At 45.7% G+C, this 17116-nt stretch overlaps 2 protein-coding genes across 5 annotated transcripts in view; one reads left to right on the top strand and one right to left on the bottom strand.

The window, feature by feature from the left end:
• Nucleotides 1-369: 369 nt before the first annotated feature.
• Nucleotides 370-11509, top strand: Cabyr (calcium binding tyrosine phosphorylation regulated). The gene is made up of 4 exons (XM_032885648.1): nucleotides 370-2626; nucleotides 2713-2766; nucleotides 7805-8146; nucleotides 10898-11509. The coding sequence occupies exons 1-4, from the start codon at nucleotides 2479-2481 to the stop codon at nucleotides 11494-11496; spliced, it is 1143 nt and encodes a 380-aa protein (XP_032741539.1). The 5' UTR covers nucleotides 370-2478; the 3' UTR covers nucleotides 11497-11509.
• A 665-nt stretch (nucleotides 11510-12174) lies between these two features.
• Nucleotides 12175-17116, bottom strand: part of Osbpl1a (oxysterol binding protein like 1A) — a 186910-nt gene continuing 181968 nt past the window's right edge. For all 4 annotated transcript variants that reach the window (XM_032886004.1, XM_032886005.1, XM_032886006.1 and 1 more), the window contains 4 exons: nucleotides 15516-15632; nucleotides 14931-15054; nucleotides 13786-13876; nucleotides 12175-13234 (listed from right to left, as the gene is read on the bottom strand). In XM_032886004.1, the coding sequence (XP_032741895.1) occupies nucleotides 13132-13234; nucleotides 13786-13876; nucleotides 14931-15054; nucleotides 15516-15632 (435 nt within the window). In that variant the 3' untranslated portion in view covers nucleotides 12175-13131. The remainder of the gene's footprint in view (nucleotides 13235-13785; nucleotides 13877-14930; nucleotides 15055-15515; nucleotides 15633-17116) is intronic.

The following is a 17116-nucleotide window of genomic DNA, read 5'->3' as shown; positions in this document are numbered from 1 at the left end:
GCGGGCGCAGGCAGCGAGGTCAAGATTGCCAGCTATAAATGTAGTTTCTCTTCCTTACAGGGTTTGTTTTGTTCCCTAAGGCAGGCCGTCTGGAATTCATCATATCCTCCTGCCTCAACTTCCTAAGGCTCGGTTTAGAGTCGAGCACCTCTGGGTCCTGTCTTCTGAGTCCATTCCCAAGAATGTTAGACAGGCTCTGCCATTTGAGCTGCACCTACAACCACTGGTCAGGCTGCTGCCTTCGAAACGTCAGTCCCCTTTGAAGGAGGGGCGAAAGACAAAAAGCTCGGTTCTTGAGCTCTTCCCTCCCGGCCTTTGTCCTTTTCCGCTCTCTATTGGCTAGATCGGCTGAGGTCCCAGCAAGGGGGCGGGGCTCTGTGACGTACGCATGACGCGTGCAGGGGTATAAATAGTCGGCGGGCTGCGCGCTCTCACACAGGAGCCGCCGGCAAGGGGGCAAAGAGGAAGCTCTATCGAAGCCGGAGAGAAGGTGGGCCTAGCCTGGCGGAACGGCGCTGGCTGAGCCCCGGAAGGCGGCGTCCCGAAGGCCGCTCGGAGGGGAAGACAGTGGTCGGGTGGGAATCTGGCGTCCTCTGCCTACCGTGGCCTGGAAGGCGCCTTCAATGGCCCCGTAGTCCCCACTGGCGTCCGCGGGCAGAAAGTGGCTGCGTCCCACCCGAGCTGTCAGAGGGGCACATTCCAGAGGGTGTGCCTTTCTAAAAAGCTCGCTCATAGCAAACTAAGCAACAAAGCTATCACTTTTGAACCCCTCTGTCAGCTGGGTTGGTGCCATATGGATGCCACCAGCATTTCTCAAAGTTCTTAGGGACAGTCAGCATCCCTGGCTTTCAAGTGTTCCTAAACTGAAACCTGGTACTAGCACCATCCCTCTGCTGCTGCCCCGTTGGTAGCACTAATGAGCCAAGGAGAGGGCGCTATATATGTATGTGTATATATGTATGCATCTCACTGTCATTTAGCACGTGGGTGTGGTAAACCTGCACTTCCCCCAAAAGAAGGCTTAATTCGGCAATGCACCAGATGAGTAAGGAATTAAACATCATAGTTTCAAAGGGTTTCCTTGGATCAATATTTTGGCCTAGCCTTTGGTAAGAAGGTGAAAGATGCTTTAAATAACCAACATTTTGCTGTGGCATATTGTGTTTTTATTAGACGCTGGCCCTTCATAGAGCTGCTATAACTAAACCATTCTGCTTAGCCCCGTGACACTTGCAAAGGTGTTAGGACCTGGTTCCTTGTCACAGTAGTCTGCTCTTCATAAGGAGCATTTGAAGGCTGTCAGTGTCTAGAACAGCCAACATTCCCTAAGGAACTGATATTTTTAATACTTCAAAGTCATTTAAGCACCTGTCTCCTATATGGTGGCTCCTTGGTAGCTCAGGACCCAATTTAATACCCATACTTAGTAAAGTGAAAGACTGCAGCACTGTGACTTTTCATTACTGAAGGGATTTTTTTTTTCCTTTTTTACCCATTTGCAAGCCTTCATAATGCTTCAGAGTGAACACACACACAGGTTAGGGCTGATTCCTGTAAGAGTTATAGGTCTAGGGGTGTCCAGTCTGCAGCCTGTGTCCCAGGACAGCATAAACACAACCCAACGTATTTGTGGATAATATAACCAAATGTCTTCGAAGGTGAGACATCCCTAGTGGATTATGTAATACGCAGAGAACCAGCACTGGCAAGTGGATCTCTGAGTTCTCAGCCAGCTAGTCTATAAAGAATTCAGGCCAACGGAGTCTAAAGAAAAAAGTGAGCAAGGTAGGAGAAAAGGGGGAAACTAGAGAAGACAGTTAAGGGTAATTTGACTACTTATTATGGGTACGGAAGAGTACCACAGATTTTCTGGTAGAAATCGTTTTGCAGCAGTGTACATTAGTGCCTGTATGGACATTATTTGGAAAAATATGTGCTTAACTTATCTTTCTGGAAATGGTAATTGGATTTTATATGCTTTATTTGGACATAAAACGTATTAAAGCATTATGGTGATCCTGGCAAGGCTTTTCCTGCTGATTTATTTTAAAGTGCGTGTGTGTGCATGTGCTTGTATGTGAATGTGCATGCACGCACATGTGGAGGTTGTAGAAGCTCCAACTTCTGGAATTCTCTCTGGCTACCTGTGGGATCCAGCCATTAAATTCAGGTTCTCAGGTCCGTGGGAGGCACTTGAGCCATGTCTGTGGCCCACCTACCCGCTTCTTAATGAGTGCTAGATCGCTCACTGGTCCAGAGTGAGCACGGATCGCTCACTGGTCCAGAGTGAGCACTTGGTAATGGGCTTCATTTTGGATGTTACCGGAGTGAATGCTTAAGAGATTAGAAGTAAAGCTAATAGTGTTGACAGGTTTGGTTTTAGAGACCCTAATTAAATAAGAAAACTCAATAAATCGAATTACAGTGTAAGACTTTGTTTCTCTTCATTAGAGTTGAAATTATAGACATCCTGCCAAAATGATTTCTTCAAAGCCCAGACTTGTTGTACCCTATGGCCTCAAGACTCTGCTTGAGGGAGTTAGCAGAGCCATTCTCAAAACCAACCCAACCAACATCACCCAGTTTGCAGCCGTGTACTTTAAAGAACTCATTGTGTTTAGAGAAGGTCTGTATCGCTCTCCACTCTGTCTGTTGCTCTGCAGCCATCTTACCTTGAAAAATCTTTTTGACCTCCTGCGCTTACTCCTTCAGGGAATTCGTCTCTGGATATAAAAGATCTGATTAAACAGTTTCACCAGATGAAAGGTAAGTGCCACGGAGACGCCCGCTTCAGCGGCGTCATCACACCCTTGGCAGTAGCTATTGCACTGCGTCCTTGGTCACCACAGCAGCGTGTTGTGTGAAATGACCGTACGGTGCTTTGCATTTTAACCAGGTAGGTTTTCATTGTTGTTGTAAACAGCAGCATTTCCAGCTTAGAAGATTTTAAATCTTAGAAAGGGGAGGGGGTGGGGAGAACCACGCTGTAAAATCTAAAATGATAATTACCACACATTGGCTCAGGGACTCAGATTTAAAGTGGATCAAATCCCTGGTTTGCAGATTAGAGGTTTTCTACTAATAGGTCATGAAAACATTCTAAAGTGTTTTTGTGACCCCTCAAAGTCTGACGTACCAGCATCTAGGCATTTCTGATTCAGAATACACAAGATGTATAAACTCTTTAATGAAGCAGAGCTGGGGTTTTTTAAGACATTTCAAAGAAAAATCGCTGTTCAAAAGAAACTGAGACACAGCCACATCACTCTGTCTCGCAAGCCCAGTCTACAAGAGTTTGTATGTGTTCAGCCATACTCCGTGTGCTATGAGTCTGTTTGAGTAGATGGCTTCGTGAGACAGTAGCTTCCTCCACACCTTAGGCAGTGGGACATAGAAGCAAACATATGCTTGGAGAAGCTGGTTTTCATTTATTGTAAAGTCTAAACCGAACTTGGCAGAGTAGCAACAAAAAGCTGAGCTGTATGAAAAGGCAGAATTGATACAACAAAACGTTTAAAGGGGAGGATGTGACGGTAAAGAATGCATCTGAAAGAATGGTGAGGAAAAGCTTCTCACAGAGTTCTGTGAAGAGGTAAACTGGCTGTGGCCACCGTGAGGCAGCTGAGTAGTCTTACCGCACTGGCTGACCAACAGTCTGGATGAGCAGGGGAAGAAAGGGAACGATCAGCCACATTTAAACTGTCATTTCAAAAGAGGTTTCTTTTTGAAGATTTGTGTGTCTGGGTGTTTTCTTGCACATATGTACTGATACACTTACATACAAACTCCACCTTCTGCCCAAGCCAGAAAAAGGTGCTGGTCCTGGGAACTGGACTTATGGGAAGTTGTGATCCACCATGCAGATGCTGGGAACTGAACCCATATCTTCTTCTAGAGCAATGAGGTCTCTTAGTCATGGAGCCATTTCTTCAGCACTTCATGATTTAAACCTTAGGCTTATTTAAATTGTAATTAAGCACACAGACATGTTTGTGCTGTGTGCATGTGCATGCTATAGTGTTTGCTACGATACACAAGTGTAGGTTAGAGGACAACTTTGAGGAGTCAGCTTTCTTTGTTCATGTGGGTCCTGGCTACTGGACTAAGGTTGCCATCAGGCTTGGTGATACTGTTACCTCAATAGTCCAAAACACATCATCAAAGATAATAGCAATTAGAAAAATTAGGGAGTTGGATCTAAGAAAATGCGTATGTCGTGATGGGTTGGCTCTGTTGTAAAAGACATGCAAAACAGGAAATAAAGATTAATATAGGAAACATGGAGATTTTGGAGGGGCAGGGAATGAGGTCTCTATAATTCTGGGTTATTGGACTGTCTAGTCTAGCTGCAACTGCAAATACTCAGTGTCATTATTAGCTACCTGTGATAAACAGTGGGGACTCGTCATATACGCTAACCACATAGTCATACCCAGTGAGAACATTACTCATTTTCTATCCATAATCCCAGTTCTTCAGTCAAGGTTGCTGTGTTTTTGTCTTCTAAAAGAAGAGCTGGATTTAAAAGTACTGAGTGTGAATGCTTATCCTACATGGTTTACCACGTTTCGTATGGCAAGACAGTTTCTATGGTAGGAGGCAACTGCCTGGTAGCAGCCTGAGAATAGCGTACTTACTGAAGACTTGACCCAGGAGCCATTTGAGCAGGCGGACTTTGGTCTATGCAGGTTAATGTTTCTCCATCTCAAAATTTTAAATGTAGATTAATAGTTAAAAAAATTGCAGGCCAGCCATACTTTCGATGGAATTAAAGAGGAGGAGATGTGGTTGTTGATCTCTTCAAGCAGCTGCAGATATCAAGGAGGTAGGCATGGCATGCAGACAGTCCTGGTAGCAAGCTCACAGAAACAGACTGCCCTTTAGGAAGTAAGATAGCAATGGTCACTCCTGTTACTAGGGAGACTGTGAACAGTTATAATATGAAACTAGGGCCAGGACATGGCTGTCTGATGTGACCTTGGCTCTCTTGTCTTCCTCAAACGGCTTCTTATTAGACAGACTTATCCCTCTATCTTGGTCCTCCTATAGACACCACCAGGCTCTGACATAGTAGAATATTTCCTCTCCTGAATGGTAGCTCCCCGTCTTCTGACTGGTTAATTCTCTGCTAGTCTTATGACAGGCGTGAGTAAATCTGGCCATGTGGTGGTTCAGTTTTCTACACACAAAAAATATCACTTTAAGAGCTGACATCCGCCTTTCATGGAATAGAACTTGCCTCATGTGAACCCCTAGTTTCAGTGGAGTGTGGCACCCATACTAACCCTACATACACACCCTACATACATTGCTGGTCGATCCCAGCCATAGAGGCCTTCTCCAGTCTTCACATCACTTGTAAGATATGAAAATGACCCGTTTGTGCAAGATGAAGTCAAGCCTTGATTTGTTCTTTAGTCTCCTCAGCGTGTACAAGAGCTAGCTGCCATTCCCGCAGATCAGATGTGAGCGCGTGTTTCATGAGTGATGAGTCGGTGAAGAGGTTTTCTTTGTTCCCAGGTTACTCCCAATGGTTGACTGATCTGCCTTGCTGGCAGTGCCACTGCTTGGTCCTAGTCTGTGCCGAATGAATGCATGGAGGCAGAAGCATTCTTTGTCTGTGTCATTTGCCTGTTGAAACTTCTTGTGGGATTATCCCTAGAAAGAAAACTTTCTGATAGGCATTGGAAACCAGCAATAGTTAATCATCTTGCCAATGACTTCCCAATTCCATGCACTCTTGGAAGAAGGAAAGAACAGGACACGAGAGCCAAGGGCCAGCGCTCTCATTCCCTGGAGCTTAGTGTCTTTAGAATGACCATGGCTCCATTGCGGCCCTATGAGCACTGTCTGGTGTTAGGACAATCCTCTTCTTGGTGGTCTACCTCATCTCCATCTTTTCTTTGAGGCCTGCAGAAAAGTACTTGTCAGTCATTAAAGACTCAACACAAGAGTAACAACCAAGTCAGGCTTATTCAAACCTTCTTAGTATTTCTGAACTCTAAAGATTTTTTTAAAATTTATTATCATTTAAAATTGTTAAGTGTGTGCACATGCGTGTGTGTGTGTGTGTGTACTGTGTGTATGTGTGTGTATGTGTGTATGTGTGTGTATTGTGTGTGTGTGTGTGTATGTGTGTGTATTGTGTGTATGTGTGTGTATGTGTATGTGTGTGTGTGTGTGTGTGTGTGTGTGTGTGTGTGTGTGTATTCAGATGCCCAAAGGTATCTGTAGCTAGAGTTATAGGCAGTTTTGTGTCTGTGCACTGGGAACAGAACTTGGGTCCTCTGAAGAGGAAGCAGTCAGTGCTCTTAACTGCCGAGCCATATCTCCAGCCCTGAGATATCTCAATATCTTTATTCACATGATTATTAGGTTCTTATGCTTTTATACCTACAATAATTTTGCTTAAATTATCTCCCAGTGAATGCAAGTTTTGTGCACTGTCAACTCTGTCTTACTTGTAAGAGCAACACTCTGTCAAAAGTATTGGTGGACAAAATGTTAGATTCATACAGCTCAGGGGTAGAAACACTTCCTTAGCATTCACAGATCTGAGATTAAATCCCTACCATGAGAGCGAGAAGATCAGGACAGGCGATCCCTCAAGAGATAATTAGAAAGGTGGGGTTAATGTTAAGAGCCATTTCTCAGTACATTTGGTGTGGCCATCTATGTCCAGAATCAGACAACTACTGCGGAAGAGGCACTGAAGGACACCTTCCTCTATAAAGCAGCATGAACCTCTGAAAGCATTTCTGGTTTTGAAAGTAGGGTCTTAAGGCCCTATTGCTATAGCTGATTTGAATTCATGGCAGTCCTCCTGCCTCAGCCTCCCAAGTGGTAGGTTTCCTAGGCCTATGCTACCAACACGGTCTCCAAACCTTTGCCCTGAAGTCAATACTTGTCAAAACTCACCTTCCCTGCAGACTATACTTCCCGAAAAGCCTAAGCAGGCATGAAAGCCCTGAATGAGGTGCAGCCAAGGCAGTCAGGGAGGTGTGTGCACTGACCCTCAAAACAGGGTTTCCAGAACAGTCTGCAAGTCATCAGCTGCCTTGGGTTTTGTTCAGGCTCGAGCGTTGAGTGGCTACCCATTGGACCTAGGACTTTCTTTTTTCTTTTTATCTGGGTCAGTATGGTCCGCAAATGATGTCTTCTACCAGCCAGTTCACTGTTAAACTTTGCATACTGCTTTTCTTAAATGGAGGAATGTTTCTGTGCAGCTAAGATATCAGCTGAAAATTTGGAATAGTTTACTCCCCATGTTAATTTAGCTCATCCTTGGCTCACCTTGTGGTTTTGTGTGGGCATGTGCATGTAGAAACTGACAGTGGTCACACGCCACTTTTATCTATTGAGGCAGGGTCTCTCGCTGAATCCCGAGCTTGCCAACTCCCGCAAGCTAGTTCTCAGGGTCTTCCAGCTTCTCCAGTGCTGGGTGTCAGGTGACGTTCAGGTCGTCCTGCGAAGCTCTCACGTAGCCAGGTCCTCAAGCTTGCACAGTAAGAGCGCTATCTCCTGGGCTGTCTCCTCAGTGGCTTTGTTTTTGTTTTCTGGTGGAACTTCTGAACCACAGTTTTGCCATTATATGTTGGTCATTCATTTCTAATGAAATGAACATTCTAGGTGGATGAATATAAGCTGTTACAGGTTCATTAGCTATGCTAATTCTATGCTGATTCACACAGGTTACACATAGATCCATGTATACTGGTATTTGAATGTTCTGCCTATCACACTGCTTTATTTAAAATATTTTAAGGAGTCCTTGCTGAGTGATTCACCTGTCTGTCACTTTTAGTAGAGAGATGGGCAGAAGGAGTGACGGTGGAGAAGAAAGAAGGTACCAAGGAACCCATAAAAACAACTACAATTTTCTGCGAACCTACACGGATGGAAAAATCCACAGACACAGAGGAGGACAATGTGTCCGGACCACTGTTTAGCAACAAAACCACTCAGTTTCCATCAGTTCATGCAGAAGCACAGCCTGAGGAGACATGTGAAGGAGCTTGGGGTCCTTCCGACAAATCAACTACTCCTAAGATGGCCACCCCGCCCTCCTCACCACCTCCCCCGCCTGTCTCTGCAGAGTACGCCTACGTCCCGGCTGACCCAGCTCAGTTTGCTGCTCAGATGTTAGGTAATGTTCCGCCTACTTATTCTGAAGTTTTAATGGTGGACGTGGCAACAAGTACGCCTGCTGTTTCCCAGGACGTACTGAGTGCAGAGTTTGCTGAAGAAGCCGTGGTGTCTGCTCCTCTGGTGTGTTCTGGAGAGAAGGTACAAGTGCAGGTTGTGAGCCAAACGTCCGCGCAGGTAGTTGTGGGTCCTAATTCTAAGGCTGAACCACCAAAGGCTTCCTCAGCCCCCTTGCAGGGTGAACAAGAACCTCCTGCTTATGATGGAGCTCCTGACACTCAGGTCACATCAGCCTCTCGTATATCATCCATTTTTAACGATGTGCCTGTCAATGAAGGAGTTGTCTATGTTGAGCAGATACCGGGATACCTAGTTATCCCTTTTCCTGATCAAGTTGCTTGTCTTAAAGAAATTGAGCAGTCACCACCACGTAGTCCCAAACCTGTAGAACCCAAGACTAAAATATCTGTAGAGTCTCTGAAAATTGTACAGGTGGAGAATTCCCAACACAAGCCCTCAGTACACATGGAGGCAGGAGCTACAGTTCTGCTCTCTAACACTGCTTTAGAGGGTCAGCCCGAGGATGCAGAGGGCTTTCTCAAAGTAGCCTCTGAAACGGAGATCGTTATCATAAACCCTGATGATCCTGGCCAGGAGTAGTCAGGGGGGAACCCTGCACGCCATTCATCTGGTGACCCCTTCCCTCCTGCGCCAGAAATCCAACCAGATGGGGAAGCTGCGCCCGAACAGGTTTGACGGAGCCAGGTAAGAAAATTAGAAGCTTGCACTCGCGTACTGTTTTAGGTGACGTCTGCACCTCGTGTCCGTCCACCCAGCTCTGCTCCTGCCAGCTGACCAAAGTCCATGCTCAGGGTCTTAAATGCCAAACCTACCTAAAGGCTTTGTTCTACTTAAAATTTTACTATTATGGAAATCACATAGCGTTGTCAAAGCTTGATTCATTGTGCACATTGTAAACATGGGAATCTATTAGACTTTTAATGCCTGTTTACAAAATGGCTATGGGATGTCACTGTGAGGCTGTTCATGGAGGAAAAGTTGACACTGAACACTGCGTTTACTTGGGCTGTGGCATTTAAACATGAAAGAAATGGTGGTGTGGCTGACTGCTTTCGCACTGAGTCAGGAGAACTGTGCAGTCAGGCTTGGCTGCTGGCTTGAATGCTGCTTTCTACTTTGGACCTTCCTGCAGCTGAGGGAGCAGCGCTGTAGTTGGATGGAGAGAGGACGGATCAGACACAGAGCTTCTGTGTCACAGGAAAGCAGCGGAAATAATGGCCGCCCCCGTGAAAACGACAGTGGCTGCAGTTCACAGGCTTGCTCCTTTATTCATTTACCTCAGACTCACGCTGAAGACGAGCTGTTTCTTTGGCTGCTTAACCTCCAGCTGATTTTCCTCTTGACACAGGAGTTATAATTACCTTCTCCATCTAATTATGGCATTTGGGCTGCCTACCCCTCTGCCTAGCTGGACGCTGCAGTGGCCCTACCTTCTCCCCTTGGTGTCTGAAGGGACATGCATCAAAGAAGCCGTCCATTCCTGTTGCAGAAGCTCTCCACTCTGACTCAAATTAGAATAAATGCTACCAAATAAATACTACCAAAGCAGGTGCTTAGCAATCAAATTCTGACTGGCAGTGTGACAGACTCAGTGCAGCTGGAATGGCAGGGGCCGCACAGAGCCCTGTGGCTGGCATCATGGGGCTGAGCCGCACTTGCGGCCAACTCACTGTTTTCAGGCACTTAGCTGTTCCTGGGGGACAGCTCTCCTTAATACTGTGGACAAGTTACCAAGAAAGCTCAGATTGGCAGCCTAGATTCTCCTATTTGGAGAGACTGGCGATTTGGATTGTAGTTTTAGTAAGCTCAATTGACAGTCTCATTTAAAATTTTCTGTGAAGAGAGGGAAGGCTGCACCAGAAAAAGCCTAGAATTCAAAGCACGAACCGGGCACATGTGAGTCCCTGTCTTTGGCAAGCCACTCTCAGCACTACAGATGCCCTTGCTATGAGGTAATGGTTGGCCTTTCTAGCCTTCTGTATGAAAATGTCCACCAGCTTTTTGCTGTCTTCTGAGGTATATGGTGGTATCTAGCTCTGGCTAAAAGGAGTGCTCTCTGGGATTCTGACTCCTAGATGAGGTAACAGTTTGGAGATGGGAGATGATGGTGCCTGTCGAAAGATGGCATCTAATGTCTAAGTTGGGAGAGAAATGCTGTGCTGATGTACTAACATGAGTTTTTAAAGGCTTCACGTGGTTGATTATTTTTTGGTAAAGTAAGAAGTTTTGTTGACTTTCTTCTTGAGTGCATGGAAGCCACATCTAATGTTTAAGATTCTGGTTAGCATGGTGGTAATCCTAGCTCTTGGAAGACTGAGACAAGAAGACTGCCAAGAGTTCAAGGCCAGCCTGGGCTCACAGTGATGCTGTGTCTCAAGGAACCAAAACAGTATTAAGAGTCTGGAAACAGCAACCTAGCGCACAGTTGCTTCTTTAGCAGCAACTCAACCGTCCCTGCCACTGCTGTCAACCCCTTTCCAACTGTTCTGAGCCGTCGGCTCCTTCACATTACCAGGCACAATTTCCACGTCCTCTCTATAACATGCTTTATGGCACATACTACTACAACTGCTTATTCATATGCTTAAAAAAAAGATTTAAAAAGACATGACTGTGCATAGTGCCTGATACAGAGACCAAACCGTTAATGCCTGCAATTTTTTTTTTATAGCACTAGCAACAAGCGAAGCAGGACAACCACCACCATATTCTAATATGTGGACACTTTATTGTCTAACTGATATGAATCAACAAAGTCGCCCATCACCGCCACCTGCACCTGGGCCTTTTCCCCAAGCAACCCTGTATTTACCTAATCCTAAGGAGCCACAGTTTCTGCAGAACCCACCGAAAGTCACTTCTCCAACTTATGTGATGATGGATGACAGCAAGAAGACCAATGCCCCACCTTTTATATTAGTAGGCTCAAATGTTCAGGAAGCGCAGGACTGGAGCCCTCTTCCTGGACATGCTGTTGTGTCCCAGTCAGATGCCTTGAAGAGATACGCTGCAGTGCAAGTGCCCATTGCCGTTCCTGCAGACCAGACATTCCAGAGACCTGCCCCAAATCCCCAGAATGCTAGTCCTCCTACAAGTGGACAAGATGGCCCCAGACCGCAAAGCCCAGTCTTTCTTTCTGTTGCTTTCCCAGTAGAAGATGTAGCTAAAAAGAGTTCAGGATCTGGTGACAAACGTACTCCCTTTGGAAGTTATGGTATTGCTGGCGAAATTACTGTGACTACTGCCCATGTCCGCAGAGCAGAACCTTAAAAGAGTAGGTAACCCTTCAGCACTTAGAGCCTGGGTATTCATACGCTTGAGAAAACATGGGGACACTGAAATTTATGTGCTTGGACAGACACCTTTTAAGAAATAGGGAGTAACCAAGATGAGATACGACTGTGTCTATGCTGACTGTACATGTAACAACAGGAGCTGAAGTAACAGCTCTTTTTTATTCTCCCATCAGTGTAGACAGTGGGGTGAGTAAAGCGTGAACCTCAGGGAGAAGATACTTTACAAGTGCAGCCATTGTGATCTTGGGGGGCTAAGAGGGAGGCAGTATTTCAATGACAATCACAACAACCTTGTGTTGTCAAGAGGTGGCCTCAGCAGGAAATGCTAGAATATTTTTGATTAGTAACACCAAGCTTGTAGACCAGATATTTAAACAGTTCAATGTCTCTTCATTAACAGATGCTGAAAATGATGCTGTTTGATTCAGCATTCAAGGTGGAGTTTGTCACCGTGTGAACTGTATCAATAAACTTCCTGCAAGCATAAGACTTTGCACTGCTGTTTTAGTAATTCACACGTATGCATTTGTCCAGCTCAAATAACAAGGACCACTTCACGCTATGTATAACTGTTTGATATCTCTCTCTCTCTGGGAATACCTTCGATTAAGGAAAATGTTAGGTTACAATATCATCTGAAATTCTGAAAGTCTTTTTTGATATTCTAAAGCCTTTATTTAGCATCATAACACTTGTTAACTCCAAGACAATTAACATAACTTACTGGAAGCTCCCTAAGGCCCTTTAGGGCAAGTACGTCAGTCTGGTTAGGTTACTATGAGATCACCCCAATTAATGGGGAAAAGCTACTGTACAGCAGGTCTCCAGTACCTCGCAAACTCAGAATGCACAAGGCCTTCTCTTACCTACATTATAATACATGAGTGCAGCTTAATTTCTCTGTGGCATTTGCCACTGGAAGTTGAGGCTAAAGGTTTGTCATTAGATAGTGATATTGATTAAAATCTATTTTAGGGCATTTTTGTGATTTTCAGTTCAAACATACAAGTTAACCCTGTAAAGTCTAATGACTGATCACAAATGTGAATGTAAATCCAGAGTGCTAAGAGAAGTAAATACCTGCTCCGGTTTAGAATTTTCGGATCAGGAATTCTGCCCCCGCTCTAGGAGGTGGGAAAGTAAAACCAAGAGGATTAATTCCCCAAAAGGCCATCTTACCAATTTAGTTTTTGTAAAATGATAATCTCTACATTTGAGCACATAACATTGTACAGAAGAATTCTAGAAGAATTCTAAACATTTCAAAGTTACACCTAAAATACTCAAGCGTTATAACATAAAAATATTCAAAATAACTTGATTTTTGGATCACTATAGAATCCCACAGAGCTGATTATTCTAGGTTTCCATCTCCAGCAATGTGGGGACAGAAACAGCACCCCAACAGCTTCTCCCCTCCCATGAGCAGTGCTCTGAGTGAGCGACTGTGAGGCACTGGTGCCTCCTTCCCTCTCAGGCCATCCCCAGTGACCATGTGCCTTGCCTTATTGGGTGAAATGCAGATTACAGAGGAGTAGAAACCAAGGGAAAACATTTAAAAACTTAAGCTTAAGACTTAGATTAGCAAACACCTGGACTTCTCTGCACTTTAATAAATATCAGGCAAATTGAAGTAGTTTCTGTCCCAGTAGCTGCCAGAATAAATCCAGTCCTGTGCTCCACTGTAGGGGTTAGGGCCTTGATGAAACCACCTGTCCAATGAAAAAGGACCAAGTTAGGAGAGCAATGACTCAAAAACCACAAACTATTTAAGTACTTGGCTCCATGTGTCATGGATTTCCTGAGAGAACATATATGTTCCCAAAGGGGACATATCTTTAGACAGAAGTAGTACAGTCCACAGCTGTTAGCAATGAGTGGATCTGTCCCATGTGTGGCTACCCATGAGAGGCAGTCTGTGATGCTGTCAACAGTGCGTCAGTGACTGGAGGGGTCACAGGTACTACTCCCAAGAGCTCCATCTGACAGGCCAGCTGAGTGTCAGAGCACTTACACAGTTGCTGGTTGCCCAAATCGGCACTGGCAAACAGGTTTCAGTTCAAAGGCTATGATTTTCTTCATCTCCACATACAACCCAATGAATCCAGTCTGAATTTTACTGGGTATCAATTTAGGTTCTTGGGCTACATCTAGCTTTTAACATTTTAACCTGTCCTAATTATGAAATGATCTACCTGAGTGATTTCCCTGTCACGTATACACAGCAGCCTACTCGTTGGAGCCCACTGAACAGAGTACACACCTTGTCTTCCAGTCCTCTTCTGACTTGGACCTGTTTTTGCGGGCTGCTCTTTGTTTTTCCTCGAGTCGTTTTTTTTCTTCACTAGCTTGATCTAAAATAAGGTCAATGACAAATATATTCTTATGCAGGACATGCCAGGCATGGCACTAGAAACTAACTACAGACAACACTGGCCACATGTAGTACTGTTAACTTCACTGTACAGCATTAAAGTCAAGGTGGAACACTGGTGCACACTAGTGCAGACTGGGGCAGTTTAAAATCCTAGCTATTTGGAAATTGAGGCAGGAAGTCATAAGTTCAAGGCCAGTGTGGGCAACTTAGTAAGACCCTTTAAAAATAAAAAGGGCTAGAGAGCTACCCCAGTAGTAAGTATTTACCCAGCATGTGAAACCCCAGGATCATCTCCCAGTACCAACTAACTTAATTAGACAGAAATTCACAAGACTGTAGTCATAGGAGGTGCTGGTATCTGACACTGTCAGGTCTCTCTTTTTTTTTTTAACAGACACATTGAGAATTCATTCATGCAGACAATGACCTTTTATCAAACAGCACCCAGATACCTCTGCATTTACAAAAAACAATATGCTTACTGTTAGGGCTACAAATGCAGGCTAAAATGCTTCAATAAAAACTGAGTAGAAAAACTAAATACAAGAGAGATTACTGAAAATTCCCTTCTGCCCATTCATAAGTAGTTCAAACAACTAAACAAAACACTTTTGCTCTATCCCTCTGTAGAGAACTACTCTCAATGAGAAATTTAGGCCCGATACCACACACACTATAGGAGGAGGTCGGCACTGTCCAAGGCTGTTCTGTGCTCTCTGAGGCTAGACTGGAGCCATGGCCTTTCACATTTTAAGATTCAACGTGTTACTAAAGATGAAGCCATCCTCTTCTATGAGGTTCATGATGTGAACTTTCAAATGCATAGTGAAGTCTGCAGACTACAGTTTAAAGTTGCCCAGTGTCCTCTGAGGGACCCATCTCCAGCCATGTGCAGAGGAGTTAACACGGGGAGCACCACCCATGAATCTGAGCTTACGGAAGGGAGGTCGCTGCTTCCCAAACAGGATTTTAACAGATAACCCTCTAAGAGCCTGAGATTCCAGTGCTGTGCCTGCCGGCGGTCCTCTCACCTATCTCTCCGTTCTCCATGGCTCTGATGTCAGGCCGCAGCCTGCAGTCAGTCTTGGGAATCACGGTCTCCATCTCCTTGTCTACCTCATTCAAGACCATGGCAAAGCTGGTAAAATTATACATCTGAAACACAGCCAAGAACCAAGTTAGCACCTACCTGATGAGGGAGAAAGCCCAAGGAGAGCTCATCTGAGCAACACCTCCCTTGGCAGCCTTTCTCAGAGGACATGACTGAAGGCCTCCGTCCACATCTGCAGCCTCCCATGGACACTCAGCTCACAGCAGAGCTCACAGGGTAGTAAACTAACATCCATTCTGTTTCCCTCACTAAAATCACATTCTGCTCGGTCTGGAGGATCTACACTGATCAACTACCTGCACCAGTCTGCTTAACAAGGGCTTATCTCACCCCCAGGTCTCTGTTAGAGACCCTTAGTGAAGCTCTGTCCAGCACACATTCCGCCCACAGAGAGCCCTCTGCATAGGGAGGGAATGTGAAGTATGGAGGTGGCAGGGGACAGCTGAAAGGCTCTGCTGCCTGTGGGAGAGCCATAAGCAAACTGCATTTAGCAGGCTGGGCTCACCTGAGCAGAGTTGGGAGGCCGCGGGGCTATCCGCCACAGGAGCACACTGCCAGGAATAACGAATACGCTCTCAGAGTCCGGCACTGGCATTTCGTCAGACTCCTCAGATGCGCTTGCCTAGAAAGCAAGGTTTTAAATATTCAACTGTGTGTTCTGATGACTAAGCAAGGTCTCAGAGCATACACAGAACGGCTGAGGCTCCTTGTCCAAAAAGCAGTTTTCCAAAAGGCCAGAGAGACTGAGGCTTGTGTAGGCACACAGCCCAGGATGGCAGAAGATCTGAAGGACTTAGACTGCATGAGCCCCAGGGTGTCCCTGGGGCAGTGCTGGCTGTCAGTTACCTCACCGTCTCTTCAGTTAGCAGAAAGCATCCCATGCCTCCAAAGGAACATGTAATCAGCAAGGCAGCTCACGCCTCCAGTTACTTGAGGGGTCCTGGGGCCACAGCAATAAGGAGTTAAACCACCAAGCACAAGCTCCTGAAGCAGACGTGAATGAGAGGACAGCCCTGGGTGCAGGCTGCGCAGGTCACAGGCTGCACATGCAAACCCGGGTGGAGCTAGAGACAGCAGGGCTGCTGGGGTCTCTACTTGTCCCACTGAATGACATGTGCTGGGTGTTTTGGACTCTAACCTTATCCCATTCCCTGAGTCTGTGTTCAAGTCCTTGTTGCCACTGTCTTTCTTTGCTATAGTGTTTTACAGTTTTAAAGCTTCTAGTCTTTGGGGGTTGGGGTGGGAATGAAAGGTCAAGATTTTATTGTCTTCATACAAAACTCAGCTTAGAACTGGATCACTTGGCCCTTTTTCTTCTTGTCGCTTCCCAGTTGAAAATGCTTGCATCTCTTAAACACAAAAGGAATATTTACTGAGAAGTTCAAAATGCTCAGAGTTGGGGTGCAGAGTGCTACAGGAAAAGCCTGACAACCTGAGAGCTACACACTAAAGGTCAGGAACACATTTACACAGGAGAATGAGAAGCCAATGCATGGCCACATGTGAGAACAAAAGTTTACACACTGAGCTAACTGACTTCATCAATGACACAGAGCCAGCAGGCTTCCTCAACACTGCAGACAAAAAGGAGCTCTTACAAGAATAGTAGGTGAAAAAGGAACCCAGTGGTTTCCTCTGTCTCCTTCCCCATGGACAGCAGCTCTGCTACTCGCCGTATACTTGGCCTTTGCTGAAGCTGTCAGTATCACAACAGAAAACGAGTCAGGGCTTCAGAAGCTGCAGTGAAATCCTCAACCTGAGGTACTGAACCGCAGCTTCCGGCTGGCCTCTGGCTGAGGCGCCATGTGGACAGTCAGTGGGACAACAGCAAGGTGCCTTGAGGCCATGCTGGGCCCAGGACATGGGAGCCTTCAGGAACAGCAGCAGCGGGCAGGAGGGAACCGTACCCATGGCAGGAGAAAGCAGACAGGGTGGAAGCCTGAGAGGAAGCCTGCGTTTATACAAAGGACGGAACTTAAGAGTATTTCCTAGAATCTGGCCAGAGTCCTTTGCTGTCCACACTCTATGAGAGGCTTGGTGACAGGTGTACTGAGGAAGTGGCGTTTACCAGGTCCCTTCTCTCAGTGCTGCTGCAGCCAAGCAGTG

Source organism: Rattus rattus, chromosome 15 (genome assembly GCF_011064425.1).
Source record: "Rattus rattus isolate New Zealand chromosome 15, Rrattus_CSIRO_v1, whole genome shotgun sequence".
NCBI classification, from domain to species: Eukaryota; Metazoa; Chordata; class Mammalia; order Rodentia; family Muridae; genus Rattus; species Rattus rattus.
Note: the sequence above shows the minus strand (reverse complement) of the source record. Positions and strands in the feature narration are given on the sequence as shown.